Source organism: Panthera leo, chromosome C1 (assembly GCF_018350215.1).
Source record: "Panthera leo isolate Ple1 chromosome C1, P.leo_Ple1_pat1.1, whole genome shotgun sequence".
Classification (NCBI taxonomy): domain Eukaryota; kingdom Metazoa; phylum Chordata; class Mammalia; order Carnivora; family Felidae; genus Panthera; species Panthera leo.
Genome location: NC_056686.1, coordinates 82227118 through 82245797, shown reverse-complemented (window position 1 = coordinate 82245797; position 18680 = coordinate 82227118). Strand labels below are relative to the sequence as shown.

The 18680-nt window shown below is 37.2% G+C and overlaps 1 protein-coding gene across 1 annotated transcript in view; it reads left to right on the top strand.

Annotated features, from left to right (window-relative positions):
* DPYD (dihydropyrimidine dehydrogenase) overlaps positions 1-18680 on the top strand; it is an 858821-nt gene that overhangs the window by 731090 nt on the left and 109051 nt on the right. The window contains exon 20 of the mRNA XM_042952991.1: positions 2625-2804. Within this exon, the coding sequence (XP_042808925.1) occupies positions 2625-2804 (180 nt within the window). The remainder of the gene's footprint in view (positions 1-2624; positions 2805-18680) is intronic.

Genomic DNA, 18680 nt, shown 5'->3' with positions numbered 1-18680 from the left:
CATTTCAGGATGAAATTCATCCCTACCAGAGCTTAAGATCTTGTTATTCTAAGTGTGGCCCAGCAGCGTTAACACCACTTGGGAGCTTGTCACAAATGCAGGATCTTGGGTCTCATTCCAAACCTACAAACAGAATATGAATTTTAATAAGATCCTCAGATAATTTATATGTATATTAAAAGTTTAAGAGAAAATATCATGTACAAAGTTCCTATGATCAGACATTCCCATCAGGAAAATTAATAAGTTTCATCTTATCGGAAAGTAGAAATTAAATTACTCATTTTTGGAAGGTATATACGTAGTGTGACGTTTGCCTTATGATGAAACACATCTGAAACGATTCCCTCAAACACCCATGTTTCGTGGTGCCTTCCGGTGTTTCCAGCATAGCAGACCATTCCAGCCACGTTCCGTCGCTGTCTTGTAGTCTCTCCTCCCTCTTGAGGTTTCATGTTCCCTTCACACACTCAGTATAGCTCCCCACTATGTGACACACTAGCGCTGCAGAATAGGAGCGTAGGAGAAGGTGGGAAAGAGGTAGTCTTCCTAGCCATAGGGCCCACCATGTTCTTCCATAGTTAAAATACACCAACTCTATGTAATTTACTTCAATTAAAAAAATAATTACAATACAATACAATACACCAAGTCTGCTCTTGATCACTCCAGTGCCGCGGGGCTAAATCTACCATACACAAATGGTGCCATTTTTGTGGATTAAGAAAATTAGTGACTTTTACATCTTCTCACTGGACAAATCAGGGATAAATGAGATACAGCTTTACTATTCATATGTTACAAAGTATCTAGATTCCTTTTAGCTGCAGGTATTTATAACAATCATGAACATCACATAAAGAACATGACATGATGTTCTTTTGAAAATCTGATTTCTTATGGTCATATGGTGAACTACTTTAAGACTAGAGTAAAATTATACCCATAAGCATATACTATAAAAAAAAAAGGAATCTCACAGTGAACAAAGAGGGTAAAGTAAGGCATCAGTTGACTTACAGTTTAGAAAAATTCTGTGGAGGAAATTATAATGATGTTTTTTATAATTGTTCTCAAAAAAATCAACTCTAAGAAAGTTACAAGAGGCCTAATTAATGCTCAAATTGTTCTTCCTGAGAAACAGTTTTTTTTTAACGTAATGTAATGGGCTTCATGGAAAATATTCTTTGTGTTTAGTGGTTTTTCAATTCTCTTCTCTACATTGTAGTAACATACAGCACTTAAGAATAGGAAATGAAAGATTTTTGTTTCTGCTTTTTGAGGTGTCTTTGGTAATAATTAACCTAGAAGTGTTTACCTAAATCCATTAAATTCAAGCTGTAACTCAAATCCCAATACAGACTTTCAGGTTTATTTTTATTGGAAGGATCTTAAATTCTCAGAACCAACCTTCCTTTACTCTAGAATTTTTTTCTTTATCGTCTGACATATGGTCGCTCAAAATATCTCTTCCAAATTATCCATACATTCGACATCTATTTTTCTAATGTTTATTTTTGTCAGAAAGAGAGAGACAGAGAGAGAGAGAGAGAGAGAATGAGCGGGGGAGGGACAGAGAAACAGAGTATCCGAAGCAGGCTCCTCGCTGACAGCAGAGATCCCGATGCAGGGCTCAAACCCACTAACAGTGAGATCACGACCTGAGCCAAAGTAGGATGCTCAACCAACTGAGCCACCCAGACATCCCAAAGACATATATTTATCGAGAGCAGAATAAGTGACAAACACTGTGGATAAATGTCACCAAGATCAACAGGTTCTTCCTGCCTGAAACTTCAGTATGGGAAGTGAGCTGTAAATCAAATGCAATAGTTATGAGTAAAAAGCATATTAGTAAAAGAAGGCCTTAACCTATTCTGAATTCTTGGAGCCTTCTTGAAGAAGTAATATTTACCATGAGATAAGAAGGGGCCAGTACTCAGCCACGGATAGAAGGGAAGGATTTTCTAGGCTGCCAGATCTTATGAAAAAGTCTTAAGGCAAAGAAAGAATGTGGCAAATGTGAAGAAAAGAGCAAAGACCTGGGTGATTGGAACATAATGAGCAAAAAGAACCACAGTAGATAAGGCTGAAGAGGTAGACAGGGCTCAATGGTGGTTGAGTTAACTGATGAACAGCACTCCAACCTCAGCATGACCACCTCTGGACATGAGAACTACCTCCAGGCAGTACATCCGAATCAATGAAGGGAAAATGAGAGAGTTAAAGTGTCATTTCTTATGCTGTACTAAATTTGATTCCTTGTAAATCCAACCAACTGGATCTAATTTTTAACAGCTGTACTGAGGTTTGCCTGACATACAGTAAACTGCACATATTTAAAGGGTACAATCAGGTTAAGTTTTGAAATACGTATACGTCTGTGAGGCCATCACCACATCGAGTCTATGAAAGTATTCGTTGTCCTGAAAGCTTCCTTGTGCCCCTTCACAGGGAGGGGTGCCCCTCCCACCCAGCACTCCCATCCCCATGCAATGATTGACATGCCATGCTTGGAACAGTGCCTAGAACATAAATAAGTTTTCTTGAATAAATGAAAAGTGAGTCCATGTGGAGAATTAGCTCTTGGTTTGACATTGGGTTGATTGCTTCATCTTTTCCAGGTATGCAGTGCCATTCAGAATCAGGACTTCACTGTTATCCAAGACTACTGCACTGGCCTCAAAGCCCTGCTTTATCTGAAAAGCATTGAAGAACTGCAAGACTGGGACGGGCAGAGTCCGGCTACCATGAGTCATCAGAAAGGGAAACCAGTTCCGCGTATTGCTGAACTCATGGGAAAGGTATGTGCTCAACTTTTCCTGTTGTCCTCAAGAACTCTACCTCAGTCACTTTCTATTTCAGGTCTTGTTTTCTTTCCCACTGTCTCAGAAACAGGAAACACAGTGCCTTTTGGATGTAATTTCTGTAGTAGAATCATTCTGAAGGAGGCTTGATTACAGCTATATGACAGGTCCGTGAGTTACATTTTTATAAAACCAACATAACACAAGGTCATGTAAAGGGAAAAGATTGAAGTTTGTAGTGTAAAGTGCCTCCAAATTCTTGCTTACTGTGGTGATGACTGGCATTCTTTGCAGTGGGAAGCTGGAGATTTCTTTATTCTTTAACAAGCTCTGGAAATTATAACGTTACCTTTCTATTTTCAAGACAAATCAAATCACTGGAGCCCTGAATAATATGATGAAGTTTTTAAAATTAAAATCTAATCAGTATCTTTTGTAACTGCTTCTGCTATGTGGTTAAACCTGGGCTCAAAAGGTTATGTCCCAACTTTCTCACTAACTGTTATTTTCAGAGAAATATATACTACATTTACATTTTGTATAATACAGTGATTTTAGCAAATCTTTTCTAAAACAACATTCAGCATTTTGCCTTTGTATTTCCTTTGTATTATTCTAAATAGACAATCATTGTCAGAAGACATTTCTTGAGTCCTGAATGAGGGGAGGAAAAAATTTTAATTCTTAGTCTTTTCAGCTTGTCACTACATCAATAATTAACTTTAAAAAAAAAAAGAAAGGCAAGTATAAAAAGATTCTTTAAGGAAGCATTTAATAATTCAAATGAATCTTAACTTGAAACAGGTCACATGAAAAAGAATGGAAAACAAAAACCCTGGGTACTCTGCCTTGGGTGGCAGGGTTAGGGGCTCTGAAAGAATAAGAGAAACATCATATAACTGACTTACATTTGGCTAGTTTTAATAGAAAATATCACTGTCCTCCAAGGTAGCTAAAAATAAGGACTTCTTAAAAAATAATGTGCATGATTACAAGTCCAGTAATGAAAAACAAAAAGGAGAAAGAAATAAAATCTTACAGTGTAGATTCCTGGAAAATATCGTGATGAATGACTTCATGAGTGGCAATCAAACAGAAAAAAGGGTGGGTGACATTAATATTTATAATATTGTAATTAGCAAGACTGTGCCTAAGCATCATTATTAATGTAGCTAATCATATTATCATAAACTGAGTCTGCAGTATTTAGACAGTGAGTGTTCTTGCTTTATCAGTGACCATCAACGTCTGAAGGTTGTTCATAACGAAAAAACCTTTTTTTTTTTCACAAATAAGTTTACACTCATTCAATGTAAATATCTCAAGTAAATTGGCTCTGACATGATAATTTTGATAGTTTATGACCATTCATAAAAGCATTGTCTCAAATTTGAATGGTCACTATGTGAGTTGAAATGTTAGCAATTATATTGCACCGGGCCGTTTTGTCTTGAAGGGACTTCCACACCCATTTCAAAACTTACATATTCAAATAAAAGATGAATAATGATGGAGACACTTGTGTCAATGACATAAGTGGAAATTGATTTTCTGACAGTTTGAAACTAGATTCCGACTTTATTTTGGTAAGCCCAGCCTTCATCAAAATCGTAAGTATAATTTTCAGCATTATCATTTAAAATAAGATTTTTTTCACATAGATTTTGCTTGTGTGATTATATTAGTGATTCATTTCTCAACTCTAAGTTGAAGAACTAGCAGTTGGTCTGGCAATAGATCTTTGCTCCTGGATTCCCCTATGTGTGCTGACATGACTAAAACAATAGGTGATGGTCCTTTAACGTAACGTCCCTAACAGTGCATCAAAGTGCGCTAGATCCAAGGTACAGGTGGCTTCCTAATTGTTCCTCGTAGTGTTTCTGGTGTGTGTGTGTGTGTGTGTGTGTGTGTGTGTGTGTGTCTTTGAAAACAACTCATATTGCTCTCTCACTAGCTGAAGAATAGCATGCTGCTCCCTATAGTGTTTTCATGTTACAGGGACAACCAGAGATGATGTAGACCCTTTTGAGAAGAGCCTGTTAGAAAGAGCTGGCTTCTTACAGGAAAGATTTGTTTGGAAAGTACAATTGTTACTCTACTTAATCTTTCACTCGGAGGTCAGGCTAGAATAAATTAGAGTAGAAATTTAGAAGAAACCAATTACAATACAGTGTTTGAAGATGGAGAGAAAATGAGACGTTAGCTATGGAAACAAGGATTTGGCCAAATTAGCCATGTTATCTTTTAAGTAATTAGTATATTTAATATACTCTCCCTTTGCATACCTCACTTATTAATTTATTAAACTTCCCAAGCAATGTTTCTTCGGGTGGCTTTGGAAAGGCAAAAAGTCAGGCATTTATAGTTTGCTCTGGTCTTATGGTGCCACTTGTATAAATCTGTACCTGCAAACGTGAGAACAAACCCCATACAAAGAGCAGCCACTGGCTCTGCCGCACCACAGAGCAGTTGATCTCAGGCTGCTGGGGCTTAAAAACCATGGGGCATATTTAGGAAAAATGTACATTCTCTGGCCCTGCTCCCAGAGATGCTGATTCAGTTAGTCAGAAGTGGGTCCAGGAAGGAACCTGCATTGTGATGTTGTGATTCTGATGGAGGGACCTAAGGATCCACACTGCCAAAACTAATAAAGGAGAGAATAGCAACAGAATATCCTTAGAGATGGAGAGGTTAGCAGTGAGTGCAATGCAAGCTGCTGTTGATGGAGAAAGCCAGGAATAAATGATTTTGAGCTGGAAGAGAAGTGAAATAGATGACGAAATCCAGAGAAGCGGTACACTGAGCTCTGAGTGGCTGGTGGTGGAAAGTACCTTGATGCGGAGACGGGGGCAGGGAATTAGTGCAGCAGGTAGGCCAAAGACATGTAAGGAAGCAAGAAGAATTGTGAGGATAGAGATACTTTGCCAACAAAGACATAACATTCCCAGTCCGTGCAGACGATCAACAATGAGGAAATCTGTGAGGATAAGGAGGCAGAGACTATTCACAGGGACATCAGAAAGGAAGGGTCTCGGCAGCAGAGTATCCGGTTATTTATTCTCAGTTATCTTAATGCCTTCTTCTCCCTGGTGAAAACCTAGGCAACTCAGTAAAAGTGAAGTGAATGCTTACCACCCACAGGGCAGAGGTTACTAGCAGAGTCCAGAGTGAGACTGATAGGTTTACATGATGTTTTGTTACCTAGCTAGGTAGGTAACTTGGACAAGTTAATTAAGCTCTTCCAAACTCTTTCTAAAACTATGAAATGAAGATAACCACAATGTAAGTCCACAGTCCCTCATTAGCAATTCTGAAATCCAAAAAGTGCTGAAACCAAATGTTTCACACAACTCATTTGGCAGCAAACATGACCTAAACTGATGTGAGGCTATTTATAATTTTTATTTATTCCTCTTAGAGTGAACATTTAAATGTTTACTACAGGGAGACCAATGTGTTTGATTCCAAGTTGCTACCCCACATAATGCTTGGGGTATCACACATTTTACTTTGCTGAAGCCCCCAGAAAACCAGTTCTAAATTCTGAGATATATTTGGCCCCAAGGATTTTAGTTAAGGGATTGTGAAGAGTATTTAATTGAGAATATAACTGCAATTATAACTTTACTCACAATTTTTCTTTATAATTGGAGCAAAGTATATATATTTTAGTGATAGCAGAAAATAAATTATTAGTATTTAGAATTTTTAGGTGTGGCAAATCACAGTTATTTTGAGATTATTTGCTTGGGAAATATAAGAGAAATTGGATGCCCCAATATTAGAACAGAAAGTTTTGCAACCAAAAAGCATGGAAGGAAATGTCTTTACTGTTTTATGCTTGGGATGGGAACAGGATTCCTATGCAAGAGCCCTTGAAAGGGACTAGCACAGGCCAAAACTACTGACTGATTGGGGTCTGCATGCATTTTTACTTTCTGTTCCCTACACCTGGAATGTCTTTCCCATTCAGTGAAGAGAAATTCTCAAGCACCCCTTCTCTTTGAGTTATTCTTTGATCTTTACATCAGAATTAATTTCTCCTTCTCTTCTTCATCCTTAGTTGCAACAAGTATCACCCAGCATGTGAATGTTCGAATGTCTTTTTCCTCTAGTAGACAGCAAGCTCACTTCCCAATTCCTTGGACACCCACTGATACACAGTAAGGGCTCTGTAAATGCTGCTTGAATAAGTAAATGAATGATAAATGAATGCTGTAAGAAAACAGCTAAGTGGTAGCATTAAAAATTAGTAGTCATTTGACTTACTGAGCCATTGCTTTTCCCATCACATCAGAAATGAAATGAATTTGTAAAAAGTAACTTTGAACTTAAAGTTCTATTTCGTGTATGAGTCCAGTTTCGTAAAATGAGATGGAAGAAATCAGAGAGGAACGAGGTAGGCAGGTGAGCAAATTTTATTCCTTCTTGGCATAGCAAAATGTACCTAGACTCAAAGCTTCTTGAGGGCTTAAATCACACACTGTGTGCCAGTGACTGACACAACATCTACCATGTGGGAGTGATGGCATGGTAGCTGGACTGCTGAAAGAATATATTGATCAATCACACATTTATTTTAAGATGTATCTTAAATATCACTTCCTTTTGAAGTCATCTATGACCCTCTTCTTCTCTCTCTGGGAAAATTGAGTCCCTCATTTCTCTGTTCTTGTTTGTGTAACTGGTATTGCATTTATTATATTGTCTTCTGGCTATAGGTCTTCTTGTCAATCACTGAGGTCATTGTGAGCGTCTTGAAAACGGAGATCATGTCATATTTATACATGAATTTTCAAGAACCTAGCACAGTGCTACATGCTTATAGAATTAATTTGCACAAACTATCTGCAGTGTCCTTATTTGGAAGGAAAAAAGAAAGCAAATTTATAATCAAAATTCCAGCCAGTCCCTTTCAAGAATAGCAGTGATTTTAGAAGGAAACTGTAAAGTGCCAAATTACTTTCAGTAGGTATTAAAACATGATATTATCATGTGATGTTAATAATTAAACATAATATGTTCACATTAAAAAGCTTTCATTAGGGTTAAATCAGAAAAACTGTCAATGTGCTTGCATAGCATCTCCTAAAACAAGGCTTTATTTTGATGAAAGAAATCAAACTATGTGCATCCATATGACCAGATATATCATTCTCATGTTATTTTAAAGTCACAAGTGATATGATTTTATAAAACTACTGCTATCTGGTTGTAGTGTTTATATGTAAATATCTAACTATCTGTTTATTTGTTTCTGCCATGCTATTCAACACAGAGAACAAAGAAGTGTTCAAAAGGAACGTATGATGTCATGAGCATGACCATTACAAAAGGCCTAATAACAACAGTCTTGGAAGAGGAGAGCAGTATCTCCCTACTTACAACTTTAAAAGTTTTATGTCTTCCATGCTGTTTACTCTTTCATGCTTTGAGATATAATTTGCATAAAGAAAAATGCACCGGTCTTAAATGAACCATTTGATGAGTTTTGACAAGTGCACACATCCACAGAATCCTCACTTCTGTCAAGATATTGAACACTGCCAGCATCTCAGAAGAGTCCCTTCTGCCCCTTCCCAATCATTATCTCTCCATCCTCTCCTAAGAGAAGTAAACACAATTTAGTTTATATCATCATAGATTAGTTGGTTCCTATCCTGTAGCATCATCTAATTCGAATTCCTAAGAATACGTGTTTTTGTATATGTGGTTATTTCCAGCACAGTGGTTTGGAAAATCATCCATGTTGTTGTGGGTGTTAAGTAACTCATCTCTTTTTATTGGTGAATAATATTCTATTGAATAAATATATCATAATTTGGTTATTCATTCAAATTTACAGTTGAGCTGTTTCCACTTTTCCAGTATTATAAATATGTCTAAAATAAGCATTCAGGCATAACTGTTCTCATTTCCCTTGACTGATATGTAGGAGTGTAGTACCTGGGTTATAAAGTGATGTATAAGCTTTGTAAGAAACTTGCCAACAGATTTCAAAGTGGTTCTACCATTTTATACTCCTGCCAACTGTGGATGGGTGTTTCAGTTCCTTCACATTCCAGCCAACATTGGGTATGCTCCATCTTTTTAGTTGGAGCCTTTTAGTACATGTACATTGATTGGGATTTCCTTGTGATTTGAATTTCCATCTCCCTGAAAACCAATGATATTAAACACTTCTCCATGTTCTTGCTGGCCATCCATATATCTTTTCTGCAAAGTACCTATTCAAATCTTTTGCCTGTTTAAAAATTGGGTTTATTTTTAACTGAATTTTAGGAGTTCTGTATATATTTGGGGTACAGGTCCATAGATGCAAAAAAGCATTTGACAAAATCCAGCATCCACTCATACTAAAAGCCCTAAGCAACCTAATAATAGAAGGAAATGTCTGTCCTCAGTCTGATAAAGGGAATGTACAAAAAATCCTACAATACATGTCATATTTAAATTGTGACTAAATAAATTTTTCTTCTAAGATCCAGAACCAGGCATGTTCTCACACTTCTACCCAGTATTGTACCAGAGGTCCAAACTAATGTCTAAAGATATAAAAACAAATAAATGGCATCCAGATTGGAAACCTACTAAAATTGTCATTTGCAGATGGTAATATTGTATACATCAAAAATCCCAACAAATATATAAAAACACTATTAAAATCAATAAATGAACTTAGGAAATTTTCATGATACAAATATAGTATACAAAAGTGATTTGTATTTATAGATGAACAATTAAAATAATGAAAAATCAGAAAATTAAATTTTAAAATTTCATTTACAATAGCATTTAAAACCACAAAATACTTAGCGACAAATTAAAATGTATGCAGTATCCATACACTGAGAACTATAAGGGAGTCCTGAGAGAAGTTAATGAAAAAAATCAATGGAGAGATAATGTTTTCTCCAAATTAATCTGTAGATATATCACAATCCCAATCAAAATCCCAACACATGTTTTTATAGACTATTAAATTTTAGAAGTTGTTTCTAAAATTTACATTGTATTTAAAGGAGCTAGAATAACCACAACAGTGTAGAAAAAGAACAAATTTGGAGGATTTGAACTGTCTTCAAGTTTTTCTATAAATCTACAGTAATCAAACAAGCATGTTTGAGTGTCAGGATAGATAAATAGATTGATGGAACAGACAGAAAATCCAGAAATAGACCCACACATATATACTCAACTGACTTTTCACAAAGGTGCCAAACAATTCAATGGAGAAAGGAAAGTCCTTTCAATAAATGGTGCTAAAATTAATGGAACCTCATATTTTTCTCACACAGGACACAAAAGTAATTTTAAATATATCATAGATATAGAAGTATAAAAATGTTAAAGAAAACATAAGTAAATTTGCTCATAACCTTGGGATAAGGAAAGATTTCTTCGATAGAATGCAAAAAGCACTAACCAACAAAAAAAATTTGACAACTTAAAGTTCATCAAAATCAACTTCTGGTCATCAAAAGACACAATTAAGTAAATGGAAATTCAAGTCACAGAATGAGAGAGCATATTCATGATATTTATATTTCATTTATATTTCATAAGCAACTTGTGACAAGAATAAATGTATGTACTACTTTAAAAATGTAAGCCCAAATAACATGAAATAATTTAATTTCATCAACAACTGTATGGAAATCTTAAAATAAAAAGTCCATGGTGAGGACCTATCTGTAGGCTCTTGCAACTAACTCTCATCCATCTATGATAACTGGGTTTTTTTGTTTGTTTTTTGTTTTTTGTTTGTTTGTTTGTTTGCTCTTTTCTCTAATATCACTTTAGAGCTAGCCCAGAAAAGGAGTGAGGGAGAAGAAAGTCATTTTCCTTCAAGTTCGTCTTATGGCCCTGTGGTTCTTGCCCATGTTATTTTCTCCCATTGCAGCTTTGTCCCTGTGGTTATTCCTTTTGAGGCTGCCAGTGGGTACTTCATATTGTTAGAAAAGTTCCAGATGACATTTTACATTTCTGTCAGTTGCTTGGGTAATGATTGAAATAGGAAGCAGTATTATTGAGATCACTTTCTATGATTGTAGCAAGATTGCATGAGGCTAAATGTTTTTACTGATTCAGCTCACTTCATAGCACATGGCAAAAAAACAAAAACAAAAAAACAAAGCACCAGTTCCTGAAAGTTCAAATTTTCCAAAATTACCAAATCAGAGTCTACTGTGTAGGTATTATGAGAACTTATCTACATCTCTAAATATCATCAGATAGTTTGAGTAGTATCTTAAGTAAAATGCTGAAATGCCAAGTATACTTTAAGAATAGGGCAGACAGGGGAGCCTGGGTGGTTCAGTCAGTTAAGTTTCCAACTCTGGATTTTAGCTCAGATCATGATCTCAGGGTTCGTGGGTTTGAGCCTAACATCAGGCTCTGCACTGACAGTGTGGAGCCTGCTTGGGATCCTCTCTGTCTCCCTCTGGCTCTGCCATTCCTCCCCCCACCTCAAAAAATAAACAAATAAACTAAAAAAAAAAAAAAAATAGGGTAGACCCCTGTTTATAAATGGTGATTATTCCTACTTAGAAGCAAAAAATCTTGAATAAGATCTTGTAGTTCTGAGTGTCTAATCATCTCATTAAGGTTTAATGATCCCACAAAGAAGTCAGCATGCTATTGTAAAAGCAATGTGTTAGAGTCTAGCAGGTCTAGGTTTGAATCCAGGCTCAACGTCTTACTACTGGGTGAACTGGTGCCAGCTACATGATCACACAATCTTCTATTCCTGTATGGCAAAGTTAAGATAATGATATCAATTTCAGGATGCTTTGTGAGGATTAGAAATCATATGTAAAGTTTATAGCACGTAGAAAGCAGACATTCAGCACATGCTACTCAGTGTTTTAGTTAATTCTAAACTAGATGATGGATAAATGCATAGACACATAGATACATAGATAGAACATAGGTAGAGATATAGAAGTATTAGGGTAATTTGTATATGTGATACTTAACACATTGTTTTTATACTTTCTCTCGACCTTCTACTGATAATGTGATTTTACTAGCTTAGTTTTGGTTGAGCTGGTAAAAAGCTAGCACCTTTATCCTTTGAAGCACTCTTTTTGCAAAAAAAAAAAAAAAAAAAAAAAAAAAAAAAAAAAACCTTCTAAATAATTCAGAAGTGTTCACTTTCTAGGTAGAATGGAAATGAATTTGTTAATTTGGGGTTTGACCAGTAAACTGGCATGAGCGGTCCATCCTTGGTCCTAAAATAGGTAGAAGGGAGGAGCCTATTAACTGTTGTCAAACCAGAGTAACAATGCCAACATTTTAAATGAGGCATTAGGGAAGGTGCTGGTAGGACTGTCTCATGTTATACAATGAGGTAGTTTTGCATTGCTTATAACCAAAATAGTTTGTGCCACTATAAGCCTTCCCAGCTTGGTCTCTCTCCCATCTCAAGGGTAAGTGGGTCTATATCACAGGACATCTTTAAACAGTTGGTAGTAGTTTCCAGCAGCAATATGTAGAAAAAGATTATGGTCCAAAGCCAAGTCCAGCAGAGGTGTGTGATCAAGTGGCAATGCCTGCATCAGCATGGACACAGGACAAGATGTTGCAGAATATGGCTTCCCACTTCCCAAGTGTAGAGCATTGACACCTTCCCTGGTCTAGGAATTTGGGTAGCCTTGAACTTTACAATTTTTGTAAACACTGCTGCTGCCTCATTGAAATACACCATTGTATGCCTGAAATAAAATGCAAATTTAAAAAATTACTGTTTTGCTAGCATCCCTCCAAGCTTTGCCTTCACCCATCATGCTTTTTAAAAGTATGATTTCCTATTTCTCCTTATTCATAAACAGATATCTAATTGCCAGGCACAAATGTAATTATTCCTTTTGTCACTTTCATGAAAGTAAGCGGTTAAGTATAATTTCTCACACTGCACCAAATATACTACTTAAATCAGAATGCACCTTATCAATATTAATTTTACACGTAGAAATTCTGTAAAATTACTTTTCATCCTTCAACACAACCTACCCACATTAATTTTGATGTTACTGGTAAGCCAGGAAAAAAAAAATTAGGATTTTTCTTGTTCTAGGTGGGGGATTGAGGATTTATAAAGAAAGCATTACTGTAAGCATGTAAGATAAAATTTAAATTCAAATACTCCTTGAACTGCCCACCTACCCTCCCTCCTAAGAACTCTAGAAAAACAGTGTCCATTTATTGCAAACCAGTTAGCTTTGTTCCTAATCCTGGTTTTATGGAGTGAGGCAAAATATCTCTCTGTAATTCTGAGCTCTGCCCTTGAGATTCTCCCCGAGGGAAAAAATATATATGTTTGTTCTATCTCTGTTTAAGCTCATCTGCCCACTTGAATAAAGGAAGCATTAGATAAAAGATATAATTTTCTGCTAATTAAAGGGGTCAAGGAGTCATTTTGATAAGGTAAAGAGTCAACAGAAATTCTAATTATGTTCGGCTTTATGCCAATATGTCCTAATCTAAGACTTGAGGAAAAAAAATTAAATGCCTACTTTTTGAAATTAAAAAAAAAAGGATCTGCTTACCAAAAAAAATTTTAAATAAAACAAACCATGATTAGTTTGCTTTTTTAGCTTTCAAATTATATGGATCATAACTGCTATTGAACAGCTTTACCAACACCCTAGAAGCCTAGGAAGGATAGGCCAAGATATCTTTAATTGCACTGAATAATTGCCAGTCTCATGGTTAGCCAAATCAGTTTATAGACCTAGATGAAATCTCCATCCCGTCCCTCTTTTTCTTAGAAATGTGATCACTGTTAGGTTGCCCATATTGATCTAGTTAATCACTTTATTTCTAAATTTTTTAACATTTTTTGCTGTATAGATATCAGAAAGTGATCTTATATGTGTCTCAAATTCATACCCTTTAATAGTCTGCACTTCATGGTCACAGGTGACCCCTAGAAATGTGTTTGAGATGTGACTACAGCTTGCAAGGAGAAACGTGATAACGCTACTCAAAAAACCCTTTGGATTTCAGCTTCAGGCGCTATTTGTGGTGTTGCCTCATTGATGGTAATGCCCTGAAGACCTCATTCCCAGCCCCTCTTACCTGCTAGCTGGTGTGCTATAGATTGTTCACAGAAAACCCAGTCAAGATTGTGCCTTTTGAAGATTTGTTGCCATACATCCTTAAAACATTTTGCTTATCTTACCTGCTTATCCATTTTATCCCATTTCACCTCAAACTATAGAACCTTCTCTAGATCCTCTTCTGGCAGTTAGTTTCTGCATGCACCCAGTCCAACTGAGCTGTAGAATGTCACCCATCAGGCTAGCCATCTTTCAGAACCTGAATATTACCGAGTCTTTCTTTCATTTAATGTAGATCCTAAGTGAAACTAATGAAAGTAAACATATAGCATTTGTAGTAATCCAGACGTCCTAGGGAAAGAGCATTTCAGTACTGTCAAATACAGTCTTTATTGAGATATAGAAAAATCCTGCCTTATATTGTCCTACTCTGTTCATGTGTTTCGTGTTGGTGGTGGGCATTAGTGGTGTTCACTAATGGCTCCATAGGAGAAGCAAATCTCCTTGCCTCTTGGATGTTCCATGTGACTAGATGACTCGCTTTAGTCAAGACAATGTGAGTGAAGTATAGTATGTGATTCTGGGTAGAAACATTTAAGCTGGCATTCGATTCCCCAATATTCCCTTACTTTGCCACAGTGAATGCTGAGGTGTTATGTTGAGAAGGTGGCAATGTAAACGGATAAAATGGACGGGTAGATTGCTGAGATACCATGTAGGACATCCAGAGATAGCAGACTTTTTGTGAGTGAGAGACCAACTTTGATTGTGTGCAGTCTCTGAGATTTGGGAGTTGGTTATCACTGCAGTACTATCAGCTGGTAAGGATTACACAGAGTTCCAAATGACTTGTACCTGCCACCAGAGGGACTGATGGCTACAGAGTTAACCCTCTGAAAAGTTGTAAAATGGAAATGTTCATCTTTAGTGATTTTCACTTCCTTTTCTGCACGTGGTCCCACATGCAGACAGCTAATTCCATAATGCCATTTTCCATATCATCACTCTGCATCCAGTTTCTCGGCAAAGTGCCTGATGACACCGGAGAACTTTCTTTCTAAACCATACGGTGAAAACATTTATTCTTGCATTGTACCTCATTTTAAATGAAGTTGGCCTAATCCAACTGAAGAGACAGAGCATAGTGTGTACCTTACCCATAACTTCTTTCTTGTTAGTAGTAAGGAACTTGGGCAACTTACATACTTTCTCTTAGCCACCATTTCCGCATCCCAAAACTTGGGGTAATAATATATATCTCATTGGATTGTAGAGAAAAATAAGCAACAGAGTAAAAATTTCTTCTGAAAAGAAGGTTGGGTCCTAGAAGGCATCATTTCCGCTCACTGTTTCTCATTCCTTAGTTGCTTTATTTTCAACCCATCAAAATTAGATATCTACCCATCCCCATTCCCCACATCACTAAAACTGCTCTTGCTGAAGTTATTAGTGCTTTGGTTATCACCAACTCCAGTAATTTCCCAGTCTTTATTAGGTCTTATTTTATTCAGCAATTGACTACTCCTTCATATTTGAAATTTCTTGTTTGGTTTTTTGAATACTCTTTTCTCCTGGTTTCTCCTTTACCTTTTATCAAGCAAACAATTGTTAGCACCTAATAGGCACCAGGCATTATAGAGGCAAATATTAATAATAACATAACTGCCCTCCCTCAAAAGGATCGCAGACTAGTGTGGAATTAGACAATTAAAGAGTTATTTATAATGTAGTGATAATTATAGTGATAGAGAGATATGCACAGAATAGCAGGGATGATGGGGTGTTTAAGAATGGTTTCCAGGGGCGCCTGGGTGGCGCAGTCGGTTAAGCATCCGACTTCAGCCAGGTCACGATCTCGCGGTCTGTGAGTTCGAGCCCCGCGTCGGGCTCTGGGCTGATGGCTCGGAGCCTGGAGCCTGTTTCCGATTCTGTGTCTCCCTCTCTCTCTGCCCCTCCCCCGTTCATGCTCTGTCTCTCTCTGTCCCAAAAATAAATAAAAAACGTTGAAAAAAAAAATTAAAAAAAAAAAAAGAATGGTTTCCAGACTAATCTGAAAGTTAAGATCTAGTAAGTGTAGGAAGAATACCTCAGGCTAAGGGAGATAACACGGCAAAGTCCTGGGGGTAGATAACATTTCTGTGTGTGGAGAGAACATTCTTGGACTTGATTTTTAGGACCCCCTCCTATTTTTATGGCCCTTAAATACTAGTATTTACCCTATTCATGGCTGTCATGGTACAATATATGCTCATCAGACCCATGAAGCCAATTTTACTCTCCTTGTTGTCATCTTCCAGATTTGTACTGTCACCAAAGATCTCCCCCTGGACATTACACACCCATCTATTCAGCTTTCTGGTAGACTTTGCCACGCAATAGCCCTGCTCGGTGCTCTTCCTGCAACCTAGGAATAAAACAACAGTAGTGATTATCCATGACAATTATATAAGCACTTTATAATTTACAAAGCACTTTGGCATACATTATCTCACCAGCTGCTTCCTTAATGTAATAGCAGCAGTGGGCAAAAAACCGTGTCACTGCCAACAGCGCTTTTCTGACCTTGGTCTCCCAGCCCCACCTACTAAAAACATGAGAGCAGCTGGATGGGAGCTGATTAGAGGCTGGAAGCTGACCTTGTTTGGGGACCAGGGGAGTATGGCAGCAGCAGGTGCCACCTCCACCTTCTCCATCTCCATAGGGGCAATAGAGCAAGTCAGAGGTTTCATGGCAAAATGTGGGAGGCTGCACAGAGCAACCAGGCTCATCATGAGCTGCCTGAGCACAGGCTGAAGGTGGCAGGCATCAGCTTGTGGGAGGTTAAGCGCTTATCCCCTCTCTCCCACTTTTCTGATTTCTTATTTCTTACATGCATTAACTATCATTTTGAAAGTTTCAGCGGGTTAATTAAATTCTTCTAGTGTTGATGCTATGAAAGCTGAAACATTTTCAACTGAGATTGACACTACTCAAGACATCGGCTTCACTGATGTTTGTTCAGCAACACTCCAATATGTCACAGGATTGCTGAGAGAACATCTGAGAGCTATAATGAGCTAAAAGTCAAGTACAGGGGAAAATGTGTTCCAGACTGCTGCAGATGTTCTCAAATCAAATCATATTTCTGTGAAATGCCATATAGAATATTCAGCGGTTGAAGGATGCAACATGAAAGGACAGTTCAATTGATTTGCACTGTTTTAAAATTTTATTTAGCCTAAATTACATGAAACGTGGTGGCCTTTTTTTCACTTTGAATCAATTAATGAGAGATGCACTTGATCCTAATGAGCTTCAAGGATAATTTCCTTGCACTAAGAGGAATGCATTAACTGGTTAGGTAGGAGTCAAAGCCTAGAGAAGGTGGCAGTTGAATAAGGGAAACAGAGGAGAGTCCAGGGATTGACATTATATAGCCCCACTTTCTCCCCTTTATCTCTCCTTTATCCCTCTGGCACCAAAATTGAGCAAACAACTGTTTACTTAATTCACCGAGATTCTGATAAACCTAACTGTGGTGCTGTGTTGATGGTGATCCATTCTGTCCCTTCTGGGAAACCTGAAGGAAGCTTAGCAGGAGTGGGTTAAGGAAATGTTTTGATAGATGCATCTTTTGTAGTCCCCAACTTACATTCCATCACACAGGTGGCCTTGCACATCATCATAGTTTATGAGTATCCTGGCATTTGACTAGGAACAATATTCTCCTAAGTGAAGGGTAGCATAAGATAAGAACTGACAAACTTGAGTAAGGAAAAACAGAGAAAAATGCTTAAGTGACATGAGGAAGTACAGCAAGACACCATAGTGAGATACCACCTCAGCCTCTATATGGCTAAAAATAAAAAGATTGACAACATCAAATGCTGGCAAGAATATGGAGCAACTAGAACTCTTGTACTTTGCCAGTGGGAGTATAAAATGCTACCAGCACTTGGAAAAACTCTTCATTTTCTTATAAAACCCAACAATTCCATTCTCAGGTATTTATCCAAGAGAAATAAGAACACATTTCCATAACATTTGAGATAGATGAATTTTAAAAACAGTATGTTAAGGGAAGGGTGCCAGACACAAAAGAATACTTACTAAATCATGCCATTTATGTGGAGTTTAAGTGTAGGAGAAAAAAAATCTATATCATTAGAAATCACAACAGTAATAAGTAGAAATGGATTGGAAGAAGGCACAAGGGCATTTTCTCGAGTGGTAGAAATGTCCTATACCTTGAGTGAGTGATGGTTTCATGGATAAATTTATTTGTCCAAATTCCTCCAACTGTATGGTTACAATCTGTGCATTGTACTGTGTATGTATACCCACATAAATCAATTAAATTAATTGCTTTTAAAACAAACAACTAACTGACAGAAAGGAGAGGATAAGCATTCAGCAGTACTTTTAGGGACAAAGTAAGACAATATATAAGAAATACTAAAGACATTTTTTACGTCCAAATTACTTTTAATCAGGTAGCCTTTGGGAACTAAAAACCTTATGAATTTAACCACTAGAAAAGAATAACTGGTACCTTGATACAAATCTTGGCTGGAAACCAGCTTAAAGAAAATGGATGGCTGGGGGCATAAACAAATGTATTTTCCTCTGCCAACTTGCCAGCAGCTAGGTGTGGAATTGGAATAGTTTAGGCCTTGCTCATCAGGGAGACTGGCTGGAGCCTAGAAATGAAGAAGGGGAACATCTGGCTTCTTGAGGAGTGACATAGGTAAGGGATGAGGCAGCACAATGTAAATGAGAAGCTGCTTCTTAGAGGGAAAATTTGATTAGGTCCTTTGGTGGGATTTCAATT